Genomic DNA, 25,940 nt, shown 5'->3' with positions numbered 1-25,940 from the left:
TTACCCGATGTAAGCACACAAGTATAGGATGCCTTTGTTAAGAAGAAAAAATCATTTAACGTATATTAACAGCATTGAAACAGAGGAGAGGGTTGAAGATCCCCTTATTAAAGAGAAAATTGTTAAAAAAGTATTCCAAACACGAGGATGAAATTATTGAATTTATTTGATTAAGTAGAAAATGAATTTAATGTGATCACATGTTGATAGCAAAAATTGGGTCCATATAAAGAAATTTATAAATGTCAAACGTCTTAAAAATAGGACCTCAAAAGAAAACAAAAAAAGCTTGTGTTCTTTGACCAAAGCCCAACACAAGCAACAGACAAGACTGTATATTGTGCATTTTGGAGAACCCCACAATACATCGGAACACAAAATTACTAGTTCTACAATTGGAGAGAAAGTACCAAGTAAATTTGGTTCGATTAGTGTACTAACCTCTTCTGCCAGCAGGATAAGGTGAACCGAACAAGAAGCAAGCAGGACTATTGAACTTATTGCCTCACCTGGAGCATCTGTGGCGAAAGTGTGTCCATAGACTTCACCGGCCTGCGAAGGTGGATGTTATGTTTTCAATTTGGTGGTGGTTGATCGTGTTGAAAGTTCAAGTTTGGTAGCTTTCTAGTTTTTAAAGAATTAGAGTCTTCTTTGGTCATTTCATATATTTGTGTGTCTCTCGTATGTAAGGAGATCTACCGACCCCTAATCTCTCTTAAATTAGAGATTAGGGTTAGCTAATGTTATCATGAAGTGTTTTTTCATTCTTTCTCTCTCTCCCTCTCCATCATTCGCACTGATAATACTCTTTCAGTTCAAATCATCGATCTTAATGACATTTTATTGTGAAAATGGCATATCTCATCAATTTACATGCCCTCATACCTCAAAACATAATGGAGTCATTGAATGAAAACATAGGCAACTTCTAGTTGTTACTCGTACCCTAATGTTACACAATCATATACCTGCATACTTATGGGGTGATGTCATACTCATGGGTTGTTACCTGACCAATCGGTTACCGTCATCCACAATTGACAACAAAGTCCCATTATACTTGTTTACCCCAATCAATCTTTATTTCCCATTGCACACAAAATATTTGGTTGTACTTGTTTTTAGTTCACATCCTTGAACCTAAACGTGATAAACTTGCTGCTCAAGTCATTAAGTGTGTTCATTGGCTATCCTCAAAAAGGTTACGAGTGTGAGTGTTTTGATCTCTTAACTCATAAAGAATATATCAATGTGGATGTTACTTTTTTCGAGTGTCATTTTTCAGGTTTTGGCGGACCGAGACAGCAGGTTGATCGGATGGCTTCACTCACATCTTACTGGGGAGGTTTTGGGGTCCTTTGTAGTGCCGGCGTGTCTTATTTTATTGATGCCTTGTTTTTGTTAGGCATCAATTGTATGGTTTGAGGCATTTTTGTCATACATAGATGTAATTTTGTATGATTTGAAATTGTTATATAAATGAAAGTTCGCCCCATTGTTTTGAATGACATAACTCTTTTTTTTAGTTGATGTGTAATCACACTTCAATGATTTATGTTAGAAAAAAAATGTGTTTGAGGGTCAAAAGGTTGGGGTGTGACAGTTGGAGGAACAGTTGGGTGAAATAGTTTGATGGAGAGTGGTCTGAATGACAATTCATAACAATCAGTACTTAAATCCTTTGCGAGATATCTTCTTATGTAATCACCAGTAAGCCAAAAACAAAAAAAAATGAAAGAACAGATTCGACATGGACTCTTCTTTGGCATAGTCAATCAATCAAGAAATATATACAAAACAAAGGTGAGTACACTGGAATTTCAAGTGCACAAAAAGTGTTTAAGAAAAAAAAAAGAAGAAAAAACATAAATAGTACAGAGCTTTCATGGTCATCATATGGTGACTTGCCTCTCTAATGCATATAAAGTAACAAACTATCTTGCAGAGAAAAGCTTCTGATGTTATCTCATAATGCAATACCAATGTGCAAGAAATGAACACATTCTTATATCAGCAGTTCCTAGAAACATTGTGAACTCACAGTTGACCAACCAGCAAATGGATATCAGATCTATGACCTCACGGCATTCCTTGCCAAATTTGTAACAGTTTCCAGTCCCTGTCTAGAAGCTATTACAGCACGGCAGCTGAGCAAACAAATGGAAAAGTATCAGTTTACAGACTTCAAGGAAGCATTTCATAAGTCAGAGGGACTAGGCTAGGCATTTTTTGTCATACAACTTATGACTTGAGTAAGTTTATGAATAGGAAAAACATTGAGCAGCAACCGGAAACCCCTATAAGGTGAATTAATTTCCAACAACCAAGTTTTGCCATAAATCTCCTGGGATGCACCTTTTGAAAAAGCACCTAGTCCTAAGATCAGAATGGCTCTGATACTATGAGAGGAAACTCCAAAAATATGTTCATAGCAAGGGAAAGAAGAGAGAAGGAACAAAGCTGCCAGAAGATCACACATCCTCAATGAGAGGATGGTAGTTGTTTTATTATTTATAATACCCTAATGAACAAAATACACTAATGCTCTTATGATGTCAGGGTATTTACATAACGTGTACACGTAATATATGGATTGGATTGGATTTAGATCCAGATCCAAAATAATAAAACGATCAATGAAAAGAATGTTCTATTTCTATAGTCCAAGGCCACAAAATCAGCACTGTAATTCGATTTTCAACATGTCAGTGCCAATCTGTGCCTCACATGTACAGAATCTTACACTATGACACATGTCGCAATGCAACCCTGCACGAAGCATCACCTTTTCAAGTTTGCCAATTTCAAATATTCTTGTATGCCAGTATATTTTTGTTCAATAATAAGCAGTAACATAACGAGGATCACTTTTGTAGCATCAAGTTCTCGTTATGTAGCATCAAGTTGGACAATAAAGAGAATCACTTTTGCATACATAACGAGGACGATGCATTTTTCAAATCATGTAAATAAGAGAATTGAATTTCAGACCCATGAAAGGGAAAAAAAAAGATAGAAAACACCACCACGCCAAGGTCAAGTTCCTAGTCAATTAGTCAGATGCGCAACTAAAGACCTTCAAGCAGAAATCAAGAACACTAATGCTAGTGCAGGACAAACAATAATGACAAGTACCTACATGTGCAATATGTTTTTGTCACATTTTCCATTATTTTATTTGTCACAAATGGCACCATGAAAAGAAATGTGAAAGTGAAAAATGCTCACAGAAACTTGAACATATCAGAAACTCAGATATATGAAGTGGATGCATGCATGACTCAAGCATATCCATAGTGATGGACAAGATGTAAATGAGGAGGTGGAAATTCTACACCAAGAGCCTTAGCGGTTCATGCAAGATTAAGCAAATATTGGTAATAAGCCATCCTTCTGCAGATCAGAAAGTGAAGACAGCTGAGCAGCAAGTGAAGGCACCACGTTAAGTTGTTAACCTACTATGAGACACTAATCTACTACCCGAAGACCACTTGCACCAGAATATTCTTTAGATCATAGGATGAAAACATTGAAAAGTTTATTAAACCTAAGACCCAATAGTACAATATGAAGGATAAGAAATCTGATAAACATGAACTTACGGAATCCCATATATAATCCCATGGTCCACAACCCCATCTATCTTCTCCAGGCTTTTCGCTACTTTTGCTGCATTCACCAAATGTGCTTTTAAGAAACAACAAGAAATCCAGGTGATATAACTTCATATACAGGCACATTAACGCAGACACTGATGTGGCCATTATTCTGATAATATTAACAGTAGTAAAATTAAGTTTAAGATGATATAAACAAGAAATATCAAAAGAAATTTTTCATGGCCTTTTTTTTTTTGGGAGGGGAGAAATAGCTCATTGGAAAGGCAAACATAGAATATACAGGCAAAATAAAGGATAGAAAGAGCCTTGTTTGTAGAAAGAACATACTATTCAAAAGGAAATTGCAGATTGATATTAAGACAGAAAAATACTATAACAAATTCACCGTAAAGCAAAAGCAGGCAAGATAAGCCACATACATTGCAACCCTTGTAAGAAAAGTAGCATTTAGAAAGACATGAACCAAAAACTTTTGGAGAACTGCAACAATCTGATGGAGTCCCCTCTATTCTAAGCATGCAGCAGTAGCATTAATGATAGGCCCCATGATGGACTCTCTTAGGGCACCAAAGACCACAAAGTCCTTAACACATGTAGATATAAGCCCATCATTATGAATCCAAACCTGTAACCAAAACACACAAAGATAAATATAAACCTGTTCACCAACCTCGCTGAAGGTGAGCATGCCTTTGGGAACTGTGGTCAACTTGCCTTAAAAGCCAGAACCACTTTTTAAGCCCTTTTTTCAATATATCAATAATTTGATTCTCTATTCCAATATATCATGCTTTTAGTACATGATCTTAACTTCGGATAAACAAAAGGCTGATTTATCTTGTTTGCTATGTTGTAGAGGGTTCAATGAGATTTAATTGACACTTTGATCACCACAAAAGAGGACGGACTGGCCAAGACTTCTCCAAGCTAAGCAAAAGATGATGAACCAAGTTAGACATACTTGCTACTACAGCCCATATTCTTTCTCAATACTTATTTGGAAATTTCTTTGCTTCATGCTGCTCTATGAAACAAGGGTTCCTCTAATAAAAACACAAAATCCAAATACTAACTTCCATTCATTTAAATCCTAACCAAATTCACATATGAATATACCAATAACATTAAAATATTCAATGCATTTGTAGATCTACAGAAAATAGAGATTAGAGAAAAGAGTGCACAAAGGGAGGTGGCAGCAGCAACCACTCACAACCATATTTCTCATGATATACCATATAAATAATTCAGGGTTCATATAAGAGAATGTTATGAGCCTTAATCATCATAAATTATGGTGGAACCTTAACAATATCATCTAAATGTCAAGACAGATCATAACTCTTAATGAAGTATTGAAGAGTATGATCTGTCATTTCGGAGCCAAAAATTTGTTATTGTTCAGTTTTTCTGATACTGAGGCAAGAAGCTGAAAACAGCATGGACTTGGAAGAATTGAAATCCATAACTCAGGATTTGAGAGATTAAAAACAGAAATTTCCATTGGATTCTGGGAGGACAAAGACTGATGACAATAAAGGAAGAACAAAAATCAGACTCACAGAAACCTGAGACAACGACAAAAGCAGTTGAGAGGCCAATCACTCTCATCACGTCAGCATTTAGAAGGAATTCAGATACTTGTAAAGATTCAACATGTAGATACAAATTTATATAAAAACAGCAGAAATCTTTCTCAAGAGACCCAACCACCTAGCTCACATGAACATAAAATAAAAAATGCACTGCACAAAGACATATATCAATCACCACCAAGAAGGCTTCAAAGAAGCTTGCATATAATAGGGCCACTTAGGCCTTTAAATAGAAGAAACCAGGAGCTGTTGGGATCTCCAATGGCTAGAAATCTAGCCGATTTCTTACCATTGGAGAGTCCAACAGCTCACCCAGCAGAGTATTTTTGGCTGTGAAAAATAAAAGTGCGAAAAGGAAAAATTTAAATGCAAAAAGGAAAGAGAAAAATAAAAGTCACAAAAGTGCTCTTAACAACACTGATATAATATTTAACAACAAAGGCAGAAATTAAATGGAAAATAACCGACAAAATAAAACCTGGAACAGAATGATTCTATTTTGTAAACTAAAACCGATCCTTGTGACACAGAGATAAAGAAATCTATGAAACTAAGTACATGATAGAAAGCAGGATCCAGCAATAGCAAGAAATAAATAAGATAAAGAATAAAAAAACCGACACTTATGACACAATAAGTGATTCTCACAGCACCAACAACCCAACGAAAGAAAAGTTTAACATACAACACGACAGAAGGAGAAGAGGAAAAGATTTCAATAATCCAAAACTACATCTCATACAAGATGGAAGAAAATAAGTGATGACACAAGAGACGACACCAGGGATCAAAACAAATGAATGTTTCAACATCCCCATAAAGATGAGAGTTTATGGTTCTTGCATTCCTTTAATGTGGCAAATTCATTTCAGTTTCAAGTTATGGAAAATACAATAACTTCTACATGCTCAAGGTATAAAATGCCTTCATAACACCAATAAAGGACAGTTTCTTGATCAAAATGTGAAAGAAGCGAAAAAAATCATGACGAACTGAGAATAAGTTTGAAAGAATCATGGCTCATTGTCACGTCAGAAGAATAGTAAGAAACACAAAGATTAACAGAAAAAGGTATCTTACCTAGGTCCATGATGGGGGATGTGAATATGACATCAAGAATATTGTGTCCTTCTTTTGTTACCAAGGGGAAGTCCCCTCCTAATGGTCCAGCATGTCCATAAGACGATCTTCTCCAGACCTGAAAACTTGATCTGGTAAATTCTCATAAAAAGGATACACCATTTGTTCTTCCTAGAGGAAAAATAGTAAGGATGATTTATTCAGATCTGGTAGACGCAAAAGTACCATTACCTTGCTTGAAGGGAAATAACAATGAAAGATGGAAAGGTCAGGACAAAGGAAAGAAATAAAGGACATAGCTTAGACTGTGAACATATTTTAAGGCTATGGTTGTCAAGCCTGAAAAAGACCCATCACTGAAACTACCATCTGGACACGAAGGAACAGAATAATGGTTAGAATTTGACACAAAATGTAGCAGCAAGCGCAATGGGGACCAAAACAATTGATGTTCCACAAAGGTTTATATACAAATACCTTTTATATTTTTTAAAAAAGCAACTTAAGAACATATTTTGACAAAACTAGGCCCATCTATGATCTATCACCAGGTTCAAAGTTTATTTTTAAAGAAAACCCATGACGAGTACTGATCTAAAATCCAAATATCCAGACAAAAAAAGCAAAAACTACTGGAGCAAACTGAATACAATAAACATGCATATGCGTTGGTTGGGACAAATATGTTTCCATTCTGAACTGCCAGGTCATAACTCAGGATGGATCAGAATCATAGATACCATACATCATGCAGTCAAACATCCTATGTTTCACCAAACTACACACACACAGATGCTCACATATATATACATATCATGGAATATGTGAACCAATGTATGCACCAGGAGCATATGCACTGATGTGAGTCACCTGATCAACTTGATGGTTGATAATGTGTCATGTGAAAAGTGCAATGTTGCAAATATATAATCAGATCTACGTCACACAAACCCAACGCTCAAAAGGAAAACACTCACAAGAGCTCCAAATGAAACAATGTGTACAACACACAGCAAACAAAATGGAATCTTTCAATATGTTGCATCTAACTGCTTCAAAGAAGCACACATATGGAAAATTTACCTCTTAATTACAAAAAAGAAAAGAATAAATTATAAAAAAATATAGTCAGGAAAGGGGAAAAAAATACAGAAATGCAAAAGGGTCAGATAAAAAGAACACAAGTGAATATCACTTCTAAAACAGGTATACATTAGCTTATTACATTTTGTCTCAATCACATATTATATTGAACATAAACAAGGTCATTCAACTTTTATGTTCCAGTCTATTTCTCTTTTTAGTATAGATTTGTTGAAAAACATCCCAATTTCTTACACATCCACTTGCACTACATGTCTGAGAGTATACCTCTGCATCTCCTAAGAACGTATCATCAATCTGTTCTGCAGTTTCCATCCACCCAGCCTGAAAGAAACAATATCACAAAAGTGTCAGAACGATGAATTCTTTTGCATGATTGTCAGCATTGCTGCTGGTTGGGCATGACTTACAGTGCGAACTAAAACAGGAATGGAGCCATCAAGCTTCCCAACATACTTTTGTTTATTGATGATCAATACCAGGTTATCTGTTGCCTTCAATATAGACTGCAGGCATTGAACAGTAAAAATAGATTCCACTAAGAGTTTTTGAAATGAAAAACTTATCCATCATACTAAATAAAAAATTTTACACAAAATCTTCCTACAGTATGCTGCCAAAAACATCATTAGTAGAAAAAGGGAAGAAACAAAGAAAGTATAAACAAACCAGAAAATCTTTTTTATATAAGCGAAAACAAAGCTATGTCATATGGCTGTGGGTGCAGTGTAAACATGGGAAGGTTGCACAGTTATGCTGTATGGGTGTGGGACGGTGGGTGCAATGCAAACACAGGAGTATAGGTTTGTAGACAACTTGGGTGCACATGCAGATACATGCACACATGCACACTCACACACAAAGATATACACGCAGGTCATTTCTGGCAAATTTGACCTAGTCAATGCCTTTGCGTACCATAATCCATTTGCTAAGAACATATGGAATTGAAAATGGTTATTTTATGTTTATATGGCACTGCCACGTACTCTCTAGAAGCTCGGCACAAGGGATGACTTTTTGGCTCCAAATGAGTCAAAACCTTAGTCAGAAAATGTAGATGGAACAGGTACATTGGCCTTTTCGAAGTTTCCATGTGAATATCAAAAAAGTGAACTTCAAAGGCAAAATTAGGTGAGTCTAACCTCTCTATCGACCAGCTGAAGCTACAAGATCATTTTCTGTCATCATAGAACCTTCAAGCTTCTAAGTCCCTTGCCCCTGTTTGATAACTAGGAAAGAGTTTTGCCTTTGGGAAACCTTTCCCAAATGTGGTCATCCCACGCAAGATACCATCAGCTTCCATATGAAGGAGTTTTGCGTTTTGGCAAAAACCCTTTTGCCAAAAAACCTTGTCCCTGGGATAAAGTTTTGCCAAGGCCTTAACACAGGTTATTGAGACTTACAGGTTATTGAGACTTCAACAGCAGTTAGGGGTCGAAGTGGGCACAACAATGGCAATGAGACTGCAAAAGCAAGCCTCCCTCTGCCAGGTTGAAAACCATCACCAGCATCTGCCGGAGGTTAAAGAGCACCAGCTTCCCTCCATCTGCCAGAAGTGGAAAAGCACTAGAGGCATCTGCTGGAGATTATGGACACCAGCTTCCCTCTATGTTTCAGAGGTTGAAAGTTGCACTGCAAGGCACGGGGTTTCCCTCTCTCATCAGTGGGCTTCCCATCCACTCTCTTTTCTCACTCGTCCCATGTTGTTGGCAGTGAAATACAAGAAATATTATTTTGTTTGGTTTTGTATATGCTGTTCTGTTCCTGTTTTTCTAGGATCCCTTCTTCACTCTTGGCAGCATGAATTCAATTCTCAAAAGTGGCTCCCACAGCAATTTGATTCATTTGAAAGCTGCTTGCTTCTGATTTTGCAGAAGACCATACACCCACATTCCTATCAAGTTAGTTTTGTGTGTCATAATAAAATCTAACTCCTACCAACGCAAACTCAAAAAAAAAAAAGAAAAGAAAAGAAAAACCTACCAAACAACTTCCATTTGCTTTTTGCAGAGTCGCAGACCATTCTAGCACAAATATGTGGTCCAGTTAGGAGATTGGAAGTTTTAAGAGGCACTGGCCATCAACAGGGGGCTAGCTCTAGGAGAAGTCATGCTGGGGATGAGAAGGGAGGAGCAAGGGGCTCCTACTGGACCTTGCAAAACTTGTTCTTATCAATCGAACATGGTAAAACTCTTGAAAAAGTTTGCCTGGAAAAACTTTTGCATTGAATCAAACAGGCCATTATGTTAATGAGGTGTTCCAATTTACCTTCTCCAGTATAATAGATTCAGACTCCTGTAGTTTTCTACGTCCAATGACAGCAGCAACTGTTCCTTCTTCTATTGCATCTGCATCATCAAACGCAAAATCTGTCTGCAAAATTATTAACCAAACATGACTTACAATTATAAGACTAATTAAACATACTAATAAGCAAATAATTCTGGAAATTGCTGTAAAATATAGTCATCAGTCATCTCATTATAATTGACATTTTGATAGCTAGCTGATATTTTGAGAGGGATATCACAAAAAATTGAAGACTGCGATGAAATTCTCACTATTATTGCAATAACATTTGAATAATCTCAGAGTCTTCATGAAAAGGGAAATTATAGCACTAAGAGATAATGTTGATATTTCTCTTTATATGTTAAAATAATGTTTGGTAGTTTCTTTATATGTTTGTAAGAAAATACAGAGAGCCTATATACTTATAGCTTTTCTGTTGCTGTTTCTTTTATTTGAAGTAAGTGTTCTGTAACAATTAATTTCTGAGAAAGACCACAATGGTAGAGTTTTGATAGAGATATGTTATCATAACAAGCATATACAGCTAAAAGAACAAGCAGGACAGCATGTCATGATTGTAATTCTTCTCACCTCAACTTTCTGTCACAATACCTGTTGGAAGTATTTAATCGTGCAAAAGATATATAAAATTAGTTGGAAGTATTTAATCATGCAATGGAGTGACAATTACGTAAAAGAGGAAACTGAAGCTCTTAGGTATTAATATTTTCCAAGTCTTCGTAATTTCAGCAGCCTAACCATAATATAGATGAGAATCTCCCACCATGTGATATTGTGATGATTGCAACTTTGCTAGGCCACCAGTTGGAGGATTTGATTGGGCGATATTTAGGCATGTGTCGTTGTTAGATATCGGGTATGGGATCAAGTGTTGGGTCCACTGGACTGACCTGATCCACAAATAGGGGGAACGGCCAGAAGACAGGGTTGTCGCAGAAATTATTGGTGTTTCCTTTGGGAGGGAATCACTAATCTGGGATTAGGGACTGGCATGCATGAGTTTCTCAAGGACTGGGCTGGTGAATGTTGGTACTGGTTAGCAGAGGCTAACTATGGTATCAGAGCCAGAACCCAGCAAGCCATTGCTGCCAATGATCATCTATGGGCCCCTTCAACCAGCGGACGAAATTCCAGAAGACTACATGCTTTTGCAGCTTGGATCACAGACTGCAAGGAAAACTAAATTTATTAGGTGTTTTGGGTTTTGGATTGCTTGAAGAGCCACTAACACTCTATCTGCCGCACTTTGCCATCACCATGTCAAAGATTTTCACTCACCAAGTTTATACCACAGATTTTTAAAATTCACAATAGCTGTTGTTAATGCTTTTAAAGATTGTAATGAGAGTTCAGAAAAGGACATACTCTTCAAGACATTGATGGTGAGTTCAAACAAGAAGCGTGCATACTCTTCTCATGACATGGAGAGGGTTGTATTGGGTTTGCAGAAATTGTTCGCAATGGATTCCACAGATTCAGGCAAGTTCTTCTTTAGTAAATGAGCTTTATCTTCTTTTCTGGCTGGCCTTTTCCTCTACGATCTCTACCTCTTGAGGTCTCCAAATCTATTCTTAGAATTGTATCATCTTCATCGTCACATTCATAAGCTCTTCCTCTTCTTCTTCATCTTCTAAAGGCTCATTATAGCCTACATCTGCCTCTTCAATTTATTTCTGTATCCTCTTTTGATGTAAAGCATGAAGCATATCTAAACATTTCTGACGCACATATGGAGGCAAAGGTTTGTTTGGTCCTCCAACACAAGGAGACGCATCTTTGGAGGTCCCTGCCAAATGGTGTTTCATTCTACTAATCCCTCCTAAAAATGTATTCCCGCAAAAGCTATATTTGAGTTTCAAGCGGTTATTCTCCTTCACCCTTTCGCACCATTGCCATGTATGATCCATATCTTCAAAAAAAAAACGAAATCCTATGGTAAACTTAATGAAAAACATTCAAAATCTTTCAATCTACGATTCTACGGTAAAAAACTTATGAATATGAGGTAAAAACAAGAGATTCCATACCTTATAGAGAATAAATCAAGAAAACCCCATTCCTCTCAACGAAAATCAACCACCCACACACAAATCGACCCTTCAATCTTCGATTTCACGGTGAAAATTGATGATCTCCCCTCTTGGACGCACAAACCCCACGTTACAAATGAAGAACCCTCGCACGTTTTAAAGAAAAAGTGAAAAAGAAGGCGTCGGGTGCCTCTTTTTAAAAATTTGCCCGTATCGTGCGATACGGGGCGTATCGCCCCGTATCATACGATAGGGGCCCCGTATCGCACGATACGTGCGATACAGGGCCGATACACCCCCCATTTACGATACGGGGGGTGTACCGTATCGTAAATGGTCATCGATACGATACGTATCGTACGATACGTACAACATTGCCCTGAAGCGGCCCATCTCGTAGGATCCAAGTGGGTCTGTAGACTCTGCACCATTAAATATAAGTCAGATGAAAGTGTGGAAAGATAGAAAGCTTGCTTGGTTGCCAAGGGGTTTAGTCAGAAATATGAGATTGACTACTTGAAAACATTTACTTCTGTTGCAAAGATGAAGACCGTTATAGTTTTTCTCTTTAGCAGTCGTAAAGGAGTGGAAGATGTACCAACTAGATGTTAAGAACGTTTTTCTAAATGGAGACCTCGAGTATGAAGTATATATGTGCATGCCTCCAGGATATGAGGAACTTGGAAAATGTTGCAAGTTGAAGAAAGCCTTGTATGGGCTCAAGCAATCTCCTCAACCGTAGTATGAACAACTCGAACTTGTAATGAGACAACATGGATATCATCAAAGGAATGGGGATCACACTCTCTTTGTAAAGAGAAAGGAGCACGAGGTAACTCTTTTATTGGTATATGTTGATGATATGATTTTCACAGTAATGATGAAGATGAAATAACAAAGTTAAAAAAACTATTGGCTATAGAGTTTGATCTCAAGGACCTTGGCAAGTTGAAATATTTCTTTGGCATTGAAATTGCTAAGTCAGGCACAAGTCTTGTGTTAAATCAAAGAACGTACACTCTAGAGTTATTAAAGAAGACTGAAAAACTCAGGTGTAGACCTGCTTCTACTCCTATAGATGCTGGAAACAAACTTAGCTTTAGAGATAGGGAGCTACGCTGTGAAGAAGCCAAGGAAAGATATCAACGTCTTGTTGAGAAATTGAGAAGTTGATTTATCTTACTCTTACTAGACCTGATATTACCTTTGATGTGATTGTGACAAGCCACCCACAGATGTTCACTTAAAAGCAGTTGATAGGATTTTATGTTACTTGAAAAGGAGTCCTCACAAGGGTCTCTTGTTGGGAAGTTGATTTATCCTACTCTTACTAGACCTTATATATATTACCTTTGTTGTGAATTGTGATGAGCCAGTTTATACATGCAAGCACAGACGTTCACTTAAAAGCAGTTGATAGGATTTTATATTACTTGAAGAGGAGACCCGGCAAAGGTCTCTTGTATGTTAAGCAAGACTCTCTGGAGATTGAAGGTTATTTAGATGCTGACTGGGCAGGATGTACGGATTCTAAGAGGTCCACCTCAGCTTACTGTATTTACTTGAGAGGAAATCTCGTGGTGTAGAGAAGTAAGAGACAAAATGTTTGCTCCAGCTCCAGTGTTGACTGTTGAGGCTGAATATAGGGTTGTGGCCATGGGAGTCTCTGAACTATTGTGGCTGAAAGTGCTATTGTCTAACATCGGAATCAAAACTGATAGTCCAACGACAATCCAGTGTTACATGATAGAACGAAGCATGTAGAGATTGATCATCATTTCATTTGAGAGAGAATTGATGCTAAAGAGCTTGTCTTGCCCTACATGAAGCTCAAAGATCAAACAATTGATGCACTGAACAAGGCCTTGCCATCTACTTTATTAGAGAGAAATGTATCTAAGTTAGTCATGTTTGACCTGTATGCCCAACTTGAGGGGGAGCGTTGAAGTGTTATATTTGTCTTGGTCCGGGTCTGGACCCTATCCGACCCGCAGTCCATGTTGAGTCCTTTTTTATGTAACCCGTGTAACCCTATTTTGCTGAGTTAATAAAAATTAAGGGAGAGGATGACCGGCAGCAAGTGAGCGCCGGAATCATCTCAGCATCATGGTTTTTTCCCTCGTATCGAGGGTTTCCCACGTTATTTTGTGTGTGTTTTACTGTTCCAACATAGGCCATTGCTTGGAAGAGTTTTGCTGCCGGGGCCAAATTCCCTAGGAAAGAAAGCAGTCTTCTTTTCAATGCAGAGAGCTTTGTGACAGATGGCCTCCAAGATGCCCATCAATGCATCCCCCCTAAAGAGAGATTACCACATCCACAGATTGTCCAAGATGCCCAGCATAGGTGGCTGGGAAGATGGACTGTCCTCTAGCCATCTTGAGAATTGATAGACAAAATTTAATAGGAGAAGGATGGACATGGCCATGGGTGTGTTGACTGCATCCGACACAGGTTCAACTTGGCCAAGGGTGTACCTATAACCGTGTCGACACAGGTACATCAGCGAAATAAAGTAACCATGTGACAGATTTTGGCCTGATCTATGTTGGTAATGATACACAATGCACAGCATCCTGCCCCTATTTGTTCACTCATATCTAAAGTTGAAGCAATAACATAGGAACCTCTAAACATAAGCCATGTCTATAAGTTCTGGATAAAAACATCTTGCACGTGCTCTGCCAAGCTGTCCTGAACTGGGATAAGAGTAGAGTCTATGCAAAAGGGACATTACATTTTTTGGATGTCTCCAAGTGGCATTACCTAGCACACAACAAAAACATTAACACAAAATGTCATTATTTTTTTTCTTATATAAATTAAGTTTTTGTAATTTTTTATCGACTAAAAATTTATAGAACTTCATGTCCTACGTCCAAATTGTACTTTACAAGTCAAACTAGTGGAACAACTCATTCCATTCATAAACACTTGTGACATATAAAAGAGGAGTTATTCCAGTCCCATATATAAAGGTTACATTCCTCCACCTATAGATCTTATGTTCTATCAAATTAAAAGATTTCCTTTTATCATTGAATAGATCCCCTAAGGTTGTACTGCTTAGGTTTAAACCGAGGATAGATCATCATCAACAGTATAATGTTGCAAATTGCAATTGTAGACAGCTTCCATGTATAAAAGAGCATATACTAAACCTCTATCAAAAAGGAAAGAGAAAAAGATAATGAAAATACTGTATGAATGTTGTTGTCCAAAGGGACTCCTGCTTTTGCTGCTTCAGTTGCACCGGAGGTAGACCTGCGATATGATGGAACAGGCAAAAAGGCGCATACAAGATTTATAAATATCTGACAGTAGACTAGCATAATATAATAGAAAAAACATTCTTTTGCATGTGCGTAACAGGTAATTAAATTTAGAATTCAAAAACAACCCCACTATTCATGCATATGTATCTTTTTGTACTCCACAGGCAGAAAGCAATATAAAACAAAAGCCATCTGACTACTTCGGCAGCTCCAAAAAGCACCTTCAATATCTTGAGTTTCCAAAATATTTTCCAGGATCCTTGGGCATTCAAATCCTCCTAATTTCAAAGTAATTTTTTATTTTAAGGAATAATCTACTATAAGTATCAAGGTTTTTATCTTTTTTTAACATCTTTTGAGTACTCTATTGGATGCTCAAACAGATGAACCCAAGGGATTAGACACCAGAGTTCAGGTGCCCAACTGTTTGGATTACTGAAATAAGGTGCCCACACATTAGAAAGTAGAAATTTTTTAACGAAGAAAGTTTGGCCACTCAAGTTTTGGTTGGGCACCTAAGCTGCTGATCGAAACCCATTTTAGAAGAATTTTGTTGCACTTTAGCTTGACATATCCAATTAGGGATTGAGTGCCTGCACTTTGGCTTAGACACCTATTGGGATGCATCCAAACAGGTTTAGAGTCTTAGACACATAAAAGCCTACCCAAATTGACACTTACAAATGCCCTACGCCTCCTCTCCCCTTCTTGTTCCCCATTAACCCCCACACGCACCCTCACCCCTCCAACCAAAAAAAAACATCCCCAACCCTCCTCCCTAAACAAATTGTGATTTCCCATCGATTCACCCCTACCTTCTCTTTTTTTCTATTTTCCTTCTCATTTTCATTCCCCTCTCGTTTTTTTCTGCCTATCCCCTGTACTCATTGTTTACCCCTATTTGTCCCCCTTTTTTGCCCATTGTGTCCTTCATTCTACTACTATTTCCCTCTAAACCCATTTTCTCAAAATAAACACGTTGCCTACAGAAGTTTTGCCCAAACTAAGGGGTGCTACTGCTACTAAACTGGGGAGGATTCTGTTAATTTCCAGATTAAGTATAATTTCTCCCCTATTTTGTCTGCATACTTGAACTTCTACAACTACCTGCCACCTGAAAAGACCTATTACTTTCTCCCTCAATTTTTGTCTACATATTTTGAATTTCTGCAACTACCTGCGACATGAGAACACCTATCAAACATTCTTATTTTGCCTTCTCTAATATAATATTTTTTCTGGCATAGATGTTCCTTTGTTCTTCTTAGAGACCAAAGACCCCTTGAAACTATTAGTTGACAATGATCGAAGGAACCCAAAAAAACTTACATTCCCATTAACCCTATTCTCCTTGTTGAATTAGAAGAGTTTATGTTTCAAGGTGGTTCTTTGCAATATTTAATAGTTAGGAGGTCTCTTTAAACATTCCTCTATTTTTTGTTGATGTCGTTGTAAATCTCTCTTCAACCCTAATCTCTTTATTATGGAGATTAGGGTTAATGAATGAAGTTACATTATCTCTCTCTAAGGCTGCCGGCTGTAACATGGTATCAGAGCCGGCGATCTCCACCCTTCTCCGCTGGCGGCTGTCATAATTTTCCGGCGACCCCTTCTCCACTTCCTCTCCCATCTCTTCCCACTTCTTCTCTTCCTCTATCCTTCCTTTCTCTCTTCTCTCTGCTGATCGAAAGATAGTGAAGCAGCGTGAAAGGGGAACCTAATCACATGTGAAAGGTATTTGTGATTAGGTCCCCAACGTGGATGTAGTGGAGCGTAAGCAACTGCGTGGGAGTTGCAGTAGAAAGTTGTAAGTCAGATCTAGCTTCATGGATGAATAGCAGCACATGGACTCCATTATTATTCAGATCTAGGCTCATGGGAAGCGTAGCTGCATGTGGATTCAGTTCAGATCTGGGCTCGTGGAAGATTACATGCACTCAACATAAATACACTTTAGATTTATTAGAGAAGGCTCCCATGCAGATTGCAAACCACTTGCCAACTTTAGCGTTCTTAACTAGAAATTAAGCCAGCAAGACATGCGCATGTTTCACGGCCCCACAAAGGCACAAAGTATCATAGTATCATAAAGGATGCTAAGGTCTCTCACTTTTACGTGCATTAACATTAAATCATAGTCACCAAAAACGCATTTTCCTCCAAAAAATGCAAAAAAAGTGTGATAAACAAATTATCCATTTAAAACATTTTTAAAAAAACGTTTTTTTAAAACATTAAGTTGAAAAAAATGTGAAAACCGGGAAAAAACATGTTTTTCATGTTTTCTTTGCTTTTTTTCCATTTTTCCATTTTATTCATTTTTTTACATTTTTTAATGTCAAACCCTTTTTTTTTCATTTTCTAATTTCATTTGTTGCAAATCCATTTATTTTTTTATGTTTGCGTTATTAGTTTCTCTCATTTTTATTTTTTATTTTTTTTTAAATTTTACCATATTTTTCTCATATTTTTCCCTTTTTTTCAAGCTTACCATATTATACCAAAGAGAAACCTTTGCCATTTAAAACCCAAGAAAGTTCTTTGTGACTATGCATTAAATATACTGTGCATGCTTTTGAAACCGGGAATATGGATGTGGTGAAGAGAATATTAAGATATTTGAAGAGCAGTGTTGGAGATAGAATATTAGGATATTTGAGGAACAATGTTGGAGACAGTCTCATACATACTTAATGGAACTCTATGCAGTCTTTTCATGATCTCTCCATTTGTAGAGATGCAGACTGGCTGTGGCTGGAGACCAAACAGAAAACTCAATATGAGTACATTGTGTTTTATTGGTATGAGTACATTGTGTTTTATTGGTATGAGTACATTGTGCTTTATTGGCCCTAATTTTGTCTCTAAAAATAAGTAATTGCCAGATCTAGTATAGAAGAATATAAAGCAGTGGCAGCAACTACTGCAGAAAGGACTTACGTTAAACATCTATTTCAACCATTGTCACAGAAAATGTGTTTTATTCGAAAAAGACATGAAAAAAAACGTTTAAAACAAATCAGAAAAAAAAAACGTTTTCTGAAAAAAAAACACCAAAATGAAAAAAGACTGAGAAAAAATGTATATTAATAACATTTTTTCCTCATTCTATTTGCATTTTTCGTTTTTTTTTTGTTTTTTTCATTTTTTTCATTTTTTTTTACATTTTTTAAGTACCAAATTTTTATTTTCATATTTTTCACATTTTAATTTTAGCTTTTTAACTTAAAACTTGCCGAGCTTTTCCCAAGATTTTCAACTTTGTTGAATTATACCTGAGACAAACCTCACCATTTTTTACCAAAAAACAAAATTTGTGACAATGATTTCAATCAATTACTAGATGTTGTCGCTTATGTGATAACCATTTGCTACCAGATTTCGTTCCACACCATCCAGCAAAGTTAGACTAAGCATTGAGATTGACCAGCACCTCACTAGGTACAAAGTTGAAGACAGAGATTGTACGCTGCTTTATTTTTTATTCGATTGAATGATGAGATTGCTGATTTGTTTACCAAGGGGCTCATAAAGAACAAGTTTTGGTTTATAGAAGGCAAGTTGTCCATGGCAATGTTATCACTGCCGTATCGTATCGTGTATCGGTCGGGCCGACCTATACGCTGTATCGTAACGTAGCGTAAATGTATCGTAACGTATCGTAAAATTAATTTTTTAATTTGTAAAAAATATTAAAAATTTATAAAAAATAGAAAAAAATCAGAAAAAATCTAAAAAAATCCGAAAAAACTAGTAAAAATCAGAAAAATTCAAGAAAAATGTATTTAAAGTAAAGGAACATTCATCATTCATGTATATGAACTATGAAGTATGAGGTATGCATATGAACAAGACATTCCAAAATAAGAAATCAAACATTCAAAAAACAAAATAACATACTAAACAACCTAAGAGTATTCAATTACATCACAATTCATAAGTTCAGAAGTCAAAACTCAGAACATATTGACATAGTTTTCAAAACTCAAAACAAAAAGCATCGTCAATCGTCATTTGCATCATCATCTTCATTCTTCATCATCATCTTCATTTTCTTCAATAACTTCTTCTTCTATCCCCTCTGTTGCAAATGGAATGTCACCAACATTCCATTGCTCCGACCCAACCTCTCCTTCTTCAACAATCTCTGCTGCTCCTTCAACATTCAAAAAATCAAGATCGTCCTCATCAAGTATTGCAGCTGGTTCTTCTTCAACCCAAGAATCTAATATATCAAAATGGTCAATGAAGATAGGATCATATTGATTGTGATGCTTCCTCGTAGATGTTGTTTCTAGTTGCCTAACAAGAGAAAAAATTAACAAATTGTTAGAGATTAAAATATATATCAGAATTTGATATTCTTGTATAACAAAACAAATGTTTACCTTTGTCTCAACTTCATATTATAACGAACATAAACAAGGTCATTCAACCTTTTATGTTCCAGCCTATTCCTCTTCTTACTATGGATGTGCTGAAATACACTCCAATTTCTTTCACATCCAGTTGCACTACTTGTTTGACTGAGGATTCTAATTGCAAGCTTCCTTAATTCTGGGCAATCAGGCCCAAACCTTTCCCACCACAAATCTAATAACAGATGGAAAGTAAAAATGTTGTCAGCAATAAATATATGAGAAGGTAGAATAAAAGTTAAACAACAAAAACTAAAAGTATAAAGTTTCTTTTTCTAATACCTGGATGCATAGTTGTCCTGCATCGAACTGCTGTGTCTCTCGCCATGGTACCAGAAGCCGTATCATATTTGTTGATCGACATATGGATAGCGTCTTGTTCTTTACTGTCACTTACTAACACATCAATGCAATCCAACATGCCATACTCGACCTCTCTGTCCTTCTTAAAAGTGGGAAGATATCTAATAGCAGGATTTAGGTAGTAGGCTGCTGCATGAAGTGGGCGATGAAGTTGTCCAGACCACCTTTCATCTATAATCTTCCATATAGGCATGTACAACTTCTTTTTTCCCTTCATATTATCTCTAATGGCCTCCTTGGCTCTATCCATAGACTCGTATAAATATCCAATAGAAGGTCTATCTTCACTATCAACTAAACTGAGGACTTTCACTAGAGGTACACAAATCTTCAATAAGTGCACACATGATTCCCAAAAGTCAACATCGAAGATGGTATCCACAACTGTCGTAGCCTTTCTTTTATAGGCATGTGGATATGCAGCCCAATCATCACTTGAAAACATCTGCCTGAGAGAAGTTCTTTGCTTGACTATACCCTGCACAGTCAAAACATTTGTAGCAAACCGTGTTTGTGCAGGTCGAATCAATTCAGCCCCATTTGTGAATTTCCTCATCAAATTCAAGACATAAGCATGATTGTAAATAAACTTCGTGATTTCTTGGCATCTGTGAACTGTCAACTTCATATCATCCCTTTCACCAAGATCCTGAAGCATAAGATTTACACAGTGAGCAGCACATGGACTCCAATAAAATGTCCCATATCGTGCTGCTAACATTTCACCTGCAGCTTTATAATTTGCTGCATTATCAGTGATAAATTGTACGACATTTTCAGGCCCAACTTCTTCTATAACTTTATCAAAAATCCCAAACAACACATCAGCAGTCTTAGGAGTATCAGACAAATCAACAGATTTTAAGAACATAGTACCAAGAGGGCAATATACAAGGAAGTTTACCAATGTTCTGTTCTTGATGTTTGTCCACCCATCTGCCATTACACTGCATCCTGTAGCTTTCCAGCTCAATTTTAGTTCATCACAATATGTCTTCACATCTCTAACTATATTGTTGAGAATTTTACCTCGCAATTTATGAAAAGAGGGCATTTTATACCCTCGCCCTACACTAGCAATCGCATCTGCTATAGGCTGATAATGATAAGAGTTTGCTGCATTGAAGGGAATGGATGCATCATAGAACCACCTTCCTATGGTTTCATCTGCTGCTTCAATAGTATCCTTTGATTGCATGGCTATACGAATCTCAGGCTGAGCACCAGCAACAGTATAATTGGGAAAAAAATTCTTGATCGAACCAGACATATTGCTCGACTTCATAGTAGGTACTCTACCACCACCAGTACGACCCTGACTTCTGCCACGTCCTCGTGAAACTGAACTTACACTTGCACCTCTTCTTTTTCTGGTTGCAGAAGAACCACCACCATGCATGATGCCTTTCCCTTTAGTTGTTTCCAAACTGACACCAACATCTTCTTGTTCAAGTTGAACATCTTCACCTTCACTTTCTTCTCCTTCATGTGGGTCCCCATATCCTTCCTCCGCATCTTCCATGTCCTTTTCAATCCTACTTGCTTTCACTGCATCAAGAAGTTGCTGACACTGGTGCTTTACATACGCTGGCAATGGGATCTCTTGGGAGCCATTGCAAGCAGCCACATCGCTGTGTGTACCAGCTATATGGTGTTTAAAGCGAGAAATCCCTCCTGATATGATTTGCTTACAATAATTGCACTTAACTCTTAATCTATTTTTGGGATTCACCCTTGTACACCACTGCCATGCAGGATCCGACATTATATCTTTACAAAACAAGTAAAAACATACAAATAAATGTAGGAAATAAGAGAAATGAACGATTCAACGGCAAAAATGAGTTATTTCTTACCTTCTTGGTGTTAAAAACCAAAAAACCCTCTTTCTCCAAGCTTCCCACCGTCCCAAGACTCCCCACAACGAGGAATGAAGCTTCTTCACCGGCAAATCTTGATGCAATGGAGAAAATCTCTCCATCCCACGTCTCTGGCAGCGTTGAGAAACAAGAAGAGAGAGAGAGAGGAGCGTCGGTTTGAGAATAAGAAGCAAAAAAGGGGCCCGACGGCCCCTTTTTTAATTTTACTCCCGTATCGTGCGATACGGGGGTGTATCGCACGTATCGTGCGATACGCCCACCGTATCGCACGATACGTGCGATACGCGTACGATACATACGCGTATCGTATTGATTAGGTGTACCGTATCGAAAATGATGATACGGACGATACGTATCGTACGATACGCGTCCGTATCGTACGATACGGATAACATTGGTCCATGGTTCATAACCATCCACAACTTGTGTGGAATGTAAATAGACGTGCATAATATTTGTTTTAATTGTTGGTTTTATTATTTCTAATTTGAATATAAATCCCATTTGATGCATATATTATATGTACATTTTTGTAAATATCCTGGTCTCATAAGGATAGTATTTTACTTTACTGATTAGGGGATTATAAATAATAACACGGTCATTATCCCTCTCATTAAAGACGTATGATATTCTGGGATAATTTCTTCCTACCCTCTTCTTTTCTTGCTGTGAACATATTTTGGAGTTTTATCACACCGAATGAGTATGTACCTTGCATATACACTTATATTATTTGCCATTGTCATGAAACTTTGTAATCCTATCTCCTGCTCTGTGCTGGAGAAGGTCCTGTGGTTTGAACTCTATACTTGGAAGAATTTTTCTGGAATAAGTTTCCAGATCTCATAATACTTCCAACTTTCAACCTGAATTTATATCATGAATTTATCACAGTTCATAGCCGTCATGAGGTAAAGCCTTAATTTTGCCTGTTTGCATAACCATAAACATCTATTTCCAACAACTTGGCACATTTTTACTTGTGCAAAGTGTCTGACAAAAATTTCTAACTTTACATGCTTAAATGACGCTCTTCATTCCCTTTTCACACATATTCTTCAATATTGAAGAAAACCAGTATTCACAAGTTCACTATAAAAAGGAAAGGACAAATTTGAAATATCTTCGCAGCCAAACATCATTGATTTATGCACTCTATTTCATCAAAAAATGACGGACATTGATAATATCATTTTGGGGGTTTTTAACAGTGACATTTTTCTCAAGTATTTTTTGGTAAAGTTGCTTTCTTTGGAAAAAAAATTGGGGAAAATCTGGGAGATTTTTAAAAGAATGGACAAAATCCAAAATATTAGGTAAAAATAAAAAAAATTGAGAAATTAATAAGGAGACATAAAAAAATATCTAGATGCACTGATAGGCATCATACTGCATTTAGAAAGTCACATTAAAAACCTAAAACAAGAGGAAATAAAACACTGCAACAGAAGTTGAAAAAAAAGAAAACAAAAAATTGAAATATATATGTGCATGTGTGTGTTGCCTCCTCCCAGTAACATTGCACAGTCGCTTCTCACGTTTCAAAATCAAAACAAAGTGAAAGTCACAGATTAAAAGCACACAGATTAAAAGTCATCAAAATCAAGTGTCGACAATGCCCTCATTTCACCATACAAACAAAACCCACGAAAAAATCAAGAAAAGATCATGATAAAAATGTGATAAATTGATTTTGATGTCGTTTCAAAATACCGTATCGTTTTAATTTTTTTCATTAAGATCATGAGATTTGTTGCTATAATCAAATCTGTCTGCATTACAAGTTTAAGCTAAATTTAAATGCTGAAAGGTTTTCCCTCTACCTCAAATGCATTTCATCTTGAGGTTGCAGATGCATAGACAAAACAAAGTGAAACATGAGGAATTCGAGAAACTCACATTGGAACTCCCACTATGTCCTTCAAATTTCCAACTTTAAGCTGCTGACCCAATTCTTTTATGATCAATGTGGAAGCACGGCCGGTTCCTAATCCCACCACCATTCCACTTTTTACATAAGTATTCACCTATAAAATTCTCCAAGTCAGGCATCTTAAAGAGCATAAGGAATGACACAACAAATCTAAGATCACTGATACTTTGATATGAGCCACTCAAAGGATTATATTACTTAAGTGGGTGTTTGATACATATAGCCCTATAAGAACCAGGTTTCATGCACTGATGCAAGGCATTCTGACAGGAAGGCCGATCCCAAACAAGTGGGAAATGACTTGTTTTGGTTAAAAAATAAGGATGTAATCATGCAAATTTATGATGTGGACTCCAAATCCAATTTTCTAAGTCTGTTAGAGTCAATACTTAGGTTACATACATGGGAATGGCTTGATGATAATCTTTTGTTCAAGAAATTTTGCAGAAAATGATACTATACGTACCTATAAATAATTAGCTAAATAGTATCTTTGTTTTGTTTTGTGACACTTGTGTCATGTCTAAACAAAGTAGGCTACAAGGGGACATGCTTGAGTCAGCTTTTAGGCTGAGCCTTATGGCATTAATGAGAAAAACCATTCACACGCCCCTGGATCAACTACAAAATGAGGATTCACAAAAGGTATATGCGTGAAACAGTTGTTTTCTCCAAAACTGTTGAAAATCAACATAAGTTACACAGGCTGTGTGATGCAAATATGGCCGCTTTCTTTCAGGAGGTGTCCGCAAATACCTACTCCCAAATTCAAGGAACCATTTGTGCCAAGGGGAAGTGTTGGACTTGATTTCCTGGAGGAAGGTTTTGCAGGGCATGCCTTTTGGCTACTTCGTAGGATGCCAAAATGCCCTTTTAAGCAATATTAATTATTTATGCATTTTGTTCGTAGACCCAAGAAATTGATCAAATGAGATCAATAGCTTAAAGGACAGGCACCCCCAACTTACTGTAAAACCCCTGCGTCAACAAAACTACTATACCAGCATGAAATGTGGGAACTTTTTCAGGTGACCGAATTGAAGCAGGGCAGGGATATAATCGGAATTATTCCTAGCTAATGATTTACAGGCATTCTGTAAGTTCAAATATGTGAAGTAAACTGGAAAAAAAAGTGCGCGAGATCTTGTGTGCACCGCGAACAGCTTTCAACACACATGAGACGGTGAGGATCTGTATCAATTTGATTCTCTTTGAGTTCATCATTATATTGACTTCATTCTATTTTCAGGAGGTGCTTTTGATTGACACCCAGGAAATAGGCCCCTGCAGATGATCGCTTATTTGTTCCGGCAACATCCACGACAACATTCGTAAGCAGTTTATTCATGGGTGCCCACAAGATTCATAACTTCATATCAAAAATCAAATTTTCACCGCTGTTAAAATGTTGGCTCAAAACAAAATGAGGCATGTACTCCATACACCTAACGCACATGCCAAACTAAAAACACAACCTAATAAATATAAACAAGAAACTATTGGCACGTCTTGTTTCCCCGCGGCAAAGCTAGAGAACTAACCAATTGAACAGAAAGCAACAAAGCAATAAGGTAAAACGAATACGTACGGCATGTTTGGCCGCTTCCAGCACGTGGGGATCATCGGACATGCATGCTGAAACCATCGAATAGTTTGTCCTAGTTCCCTTGAAACTTTTCCGGCATGAATTGCTCGTCCCCTGGACGTGAATGGATAGCGAGACTCGCAGTAGAGTAGAGGCCATTGGTTTCTCCGTCCCGCCGTGGCCCCTTTACCCGTCGCTTGTGATAAGGAACTTTGAACCATGCAAAGTGGAGCACATGCAAGCCAGTTAGTTTGGGCGGGACGGGTGTCAAAGGGTCGGACATTGAGGTACAAACGTAAATTCACATCGGTATGCACTGGGCCGAGATACTGGCCGATTAGGGCATGGGCTTGGGGCTGAGCGTTTGGCCTGGCCTTGTTCGATCAATAATTTATTTAAAACATTATTTATTTAAAATTATATATTTTGTTATAATTAATTGTATTTCCATTGAGTATAGTATTCGTTTGTGTAAGTAGTTAGTTATCCCGTTCAAGTCAAGTTCTTTTTGCTATTTTTTTATTATTTTATTGTATTTGTTATTAGGGGTGAACACGAGCCTAGTCGAGCCCGAGTTCAGCCAGTTCGAGCTCGGTTCAACTAATGAAACCCTGATCTCGAGCTCGGCTCGAGCTCGAGAATAGCTCGATAGAAGCAGTTTGAGCTCGACTCGGCAGTTATGTGTTGAGCTCGAGCTCGACTCGATTAAGGTTCGATAAACTAGTTTGAATATATGGACTA

General features: G+C 37.3%; 2 protein-coding genes across 4 annotated transcripts; both read right to left on the bottom strand.

The window, feature by feature from the left end:
- Positions 1 to 1,756: 1,756 nt before the first annotated feature.
- LOC116263900 (probable ribose-5-phosphate isomerase 4, chloroplastic) lies at positions 1,757 to 25,440 on the bottom strand. 2 transcript variants are annotated; one of them, XM_031643718.2, is made up of 9 exons: positions 25,203 to 25,439; positions 23,581 to 23,708; positions 14,943 to 15,006; positions 9,671 to 9,775; positions 7,810 to 7,905; positions 7,667 to 7,723; positions 6,296 to 6,413; positions 3,603 to 3,669; positions 1,757 to 2,147 (listed from the first exon to the last, which is right to left on the bottom strand). In XM_031643718.2, exons 1-9 carry the CDS (start codon positions 25,356 to 25,358, stop codon positions 2,072 to 2,074), a joined length of 867 nt encoding a protein of 288 aa, XP_031499578.1. In that variant the 5' UTR covers positions 25,359 to 25,439; the 3' UTR covers positions 1,757 to 2,071. The 2 variants fall into 2 exon arrangements, with proteins under 2 accessions (XP_031499578.1, XP_031499579.1); XM_031643719.2 differs by lacking the exon at positions 7,810 to 7,905 and having other exon boundaries at positions 25,203 to 25,440.
- On the bottom strand, positions 18,654 to 23,020 carry LOC126410574 (uncharacterized). Of its 2 annotated transcripts, XM_050080665.1 has the most exons (4): positions 21,655 to 23,020; positions 19,718 to 21,568; positions 19,406 to 19,610; positions 18,654 to 19,319 (listed from the first exon to the last, which is right to left on the bottom strand). In XM_050080665.1, exons 2-4 carry the CDS (start codon positions 21,561 to 21,563, stop codon positions 19,046 to 19,048), a joined length of 2,325 nt encoding a protein of 774 aa, XP_049936622.1. In that variant the 5' UTR covers positions 21,564 to 21,568; positions 21,655 to 23,020; the 3' UTR covers positions 18,654 to 19,045. The 2 variants fall into 2 exon arrangements, with proteins under 2 accessions (XP_049936622.1, XP_049936621.1); XM_050080664.1 differs by having other exon boundaries at positions 19,718 to 23,020.
- Positions 25,441 to 25,940: the final 500 nt, after the last annotated feature.

The sequence above is a fragment of the Nymphaea colorata genome, chromosome 11 (genome assembly GCF_008831285.2).
Source record: "Nymphaea colorata isolate Beijing-Zhang1983 chromosome 11, ASM883128v2, whole genome shotgun sequence".
Taxonomy (NCBI): Eukaryota; Viridiplantae; Streptophyta; class Magnoliopsida; order Nymphaeales; family Nymphaeaceae; genus Nymphaea; species Nymphaea colorata.
Note: the sequence above shows the minus strand (reverse complement) of the source record. Positions and strands in the feature narration are given on the sequence as shown.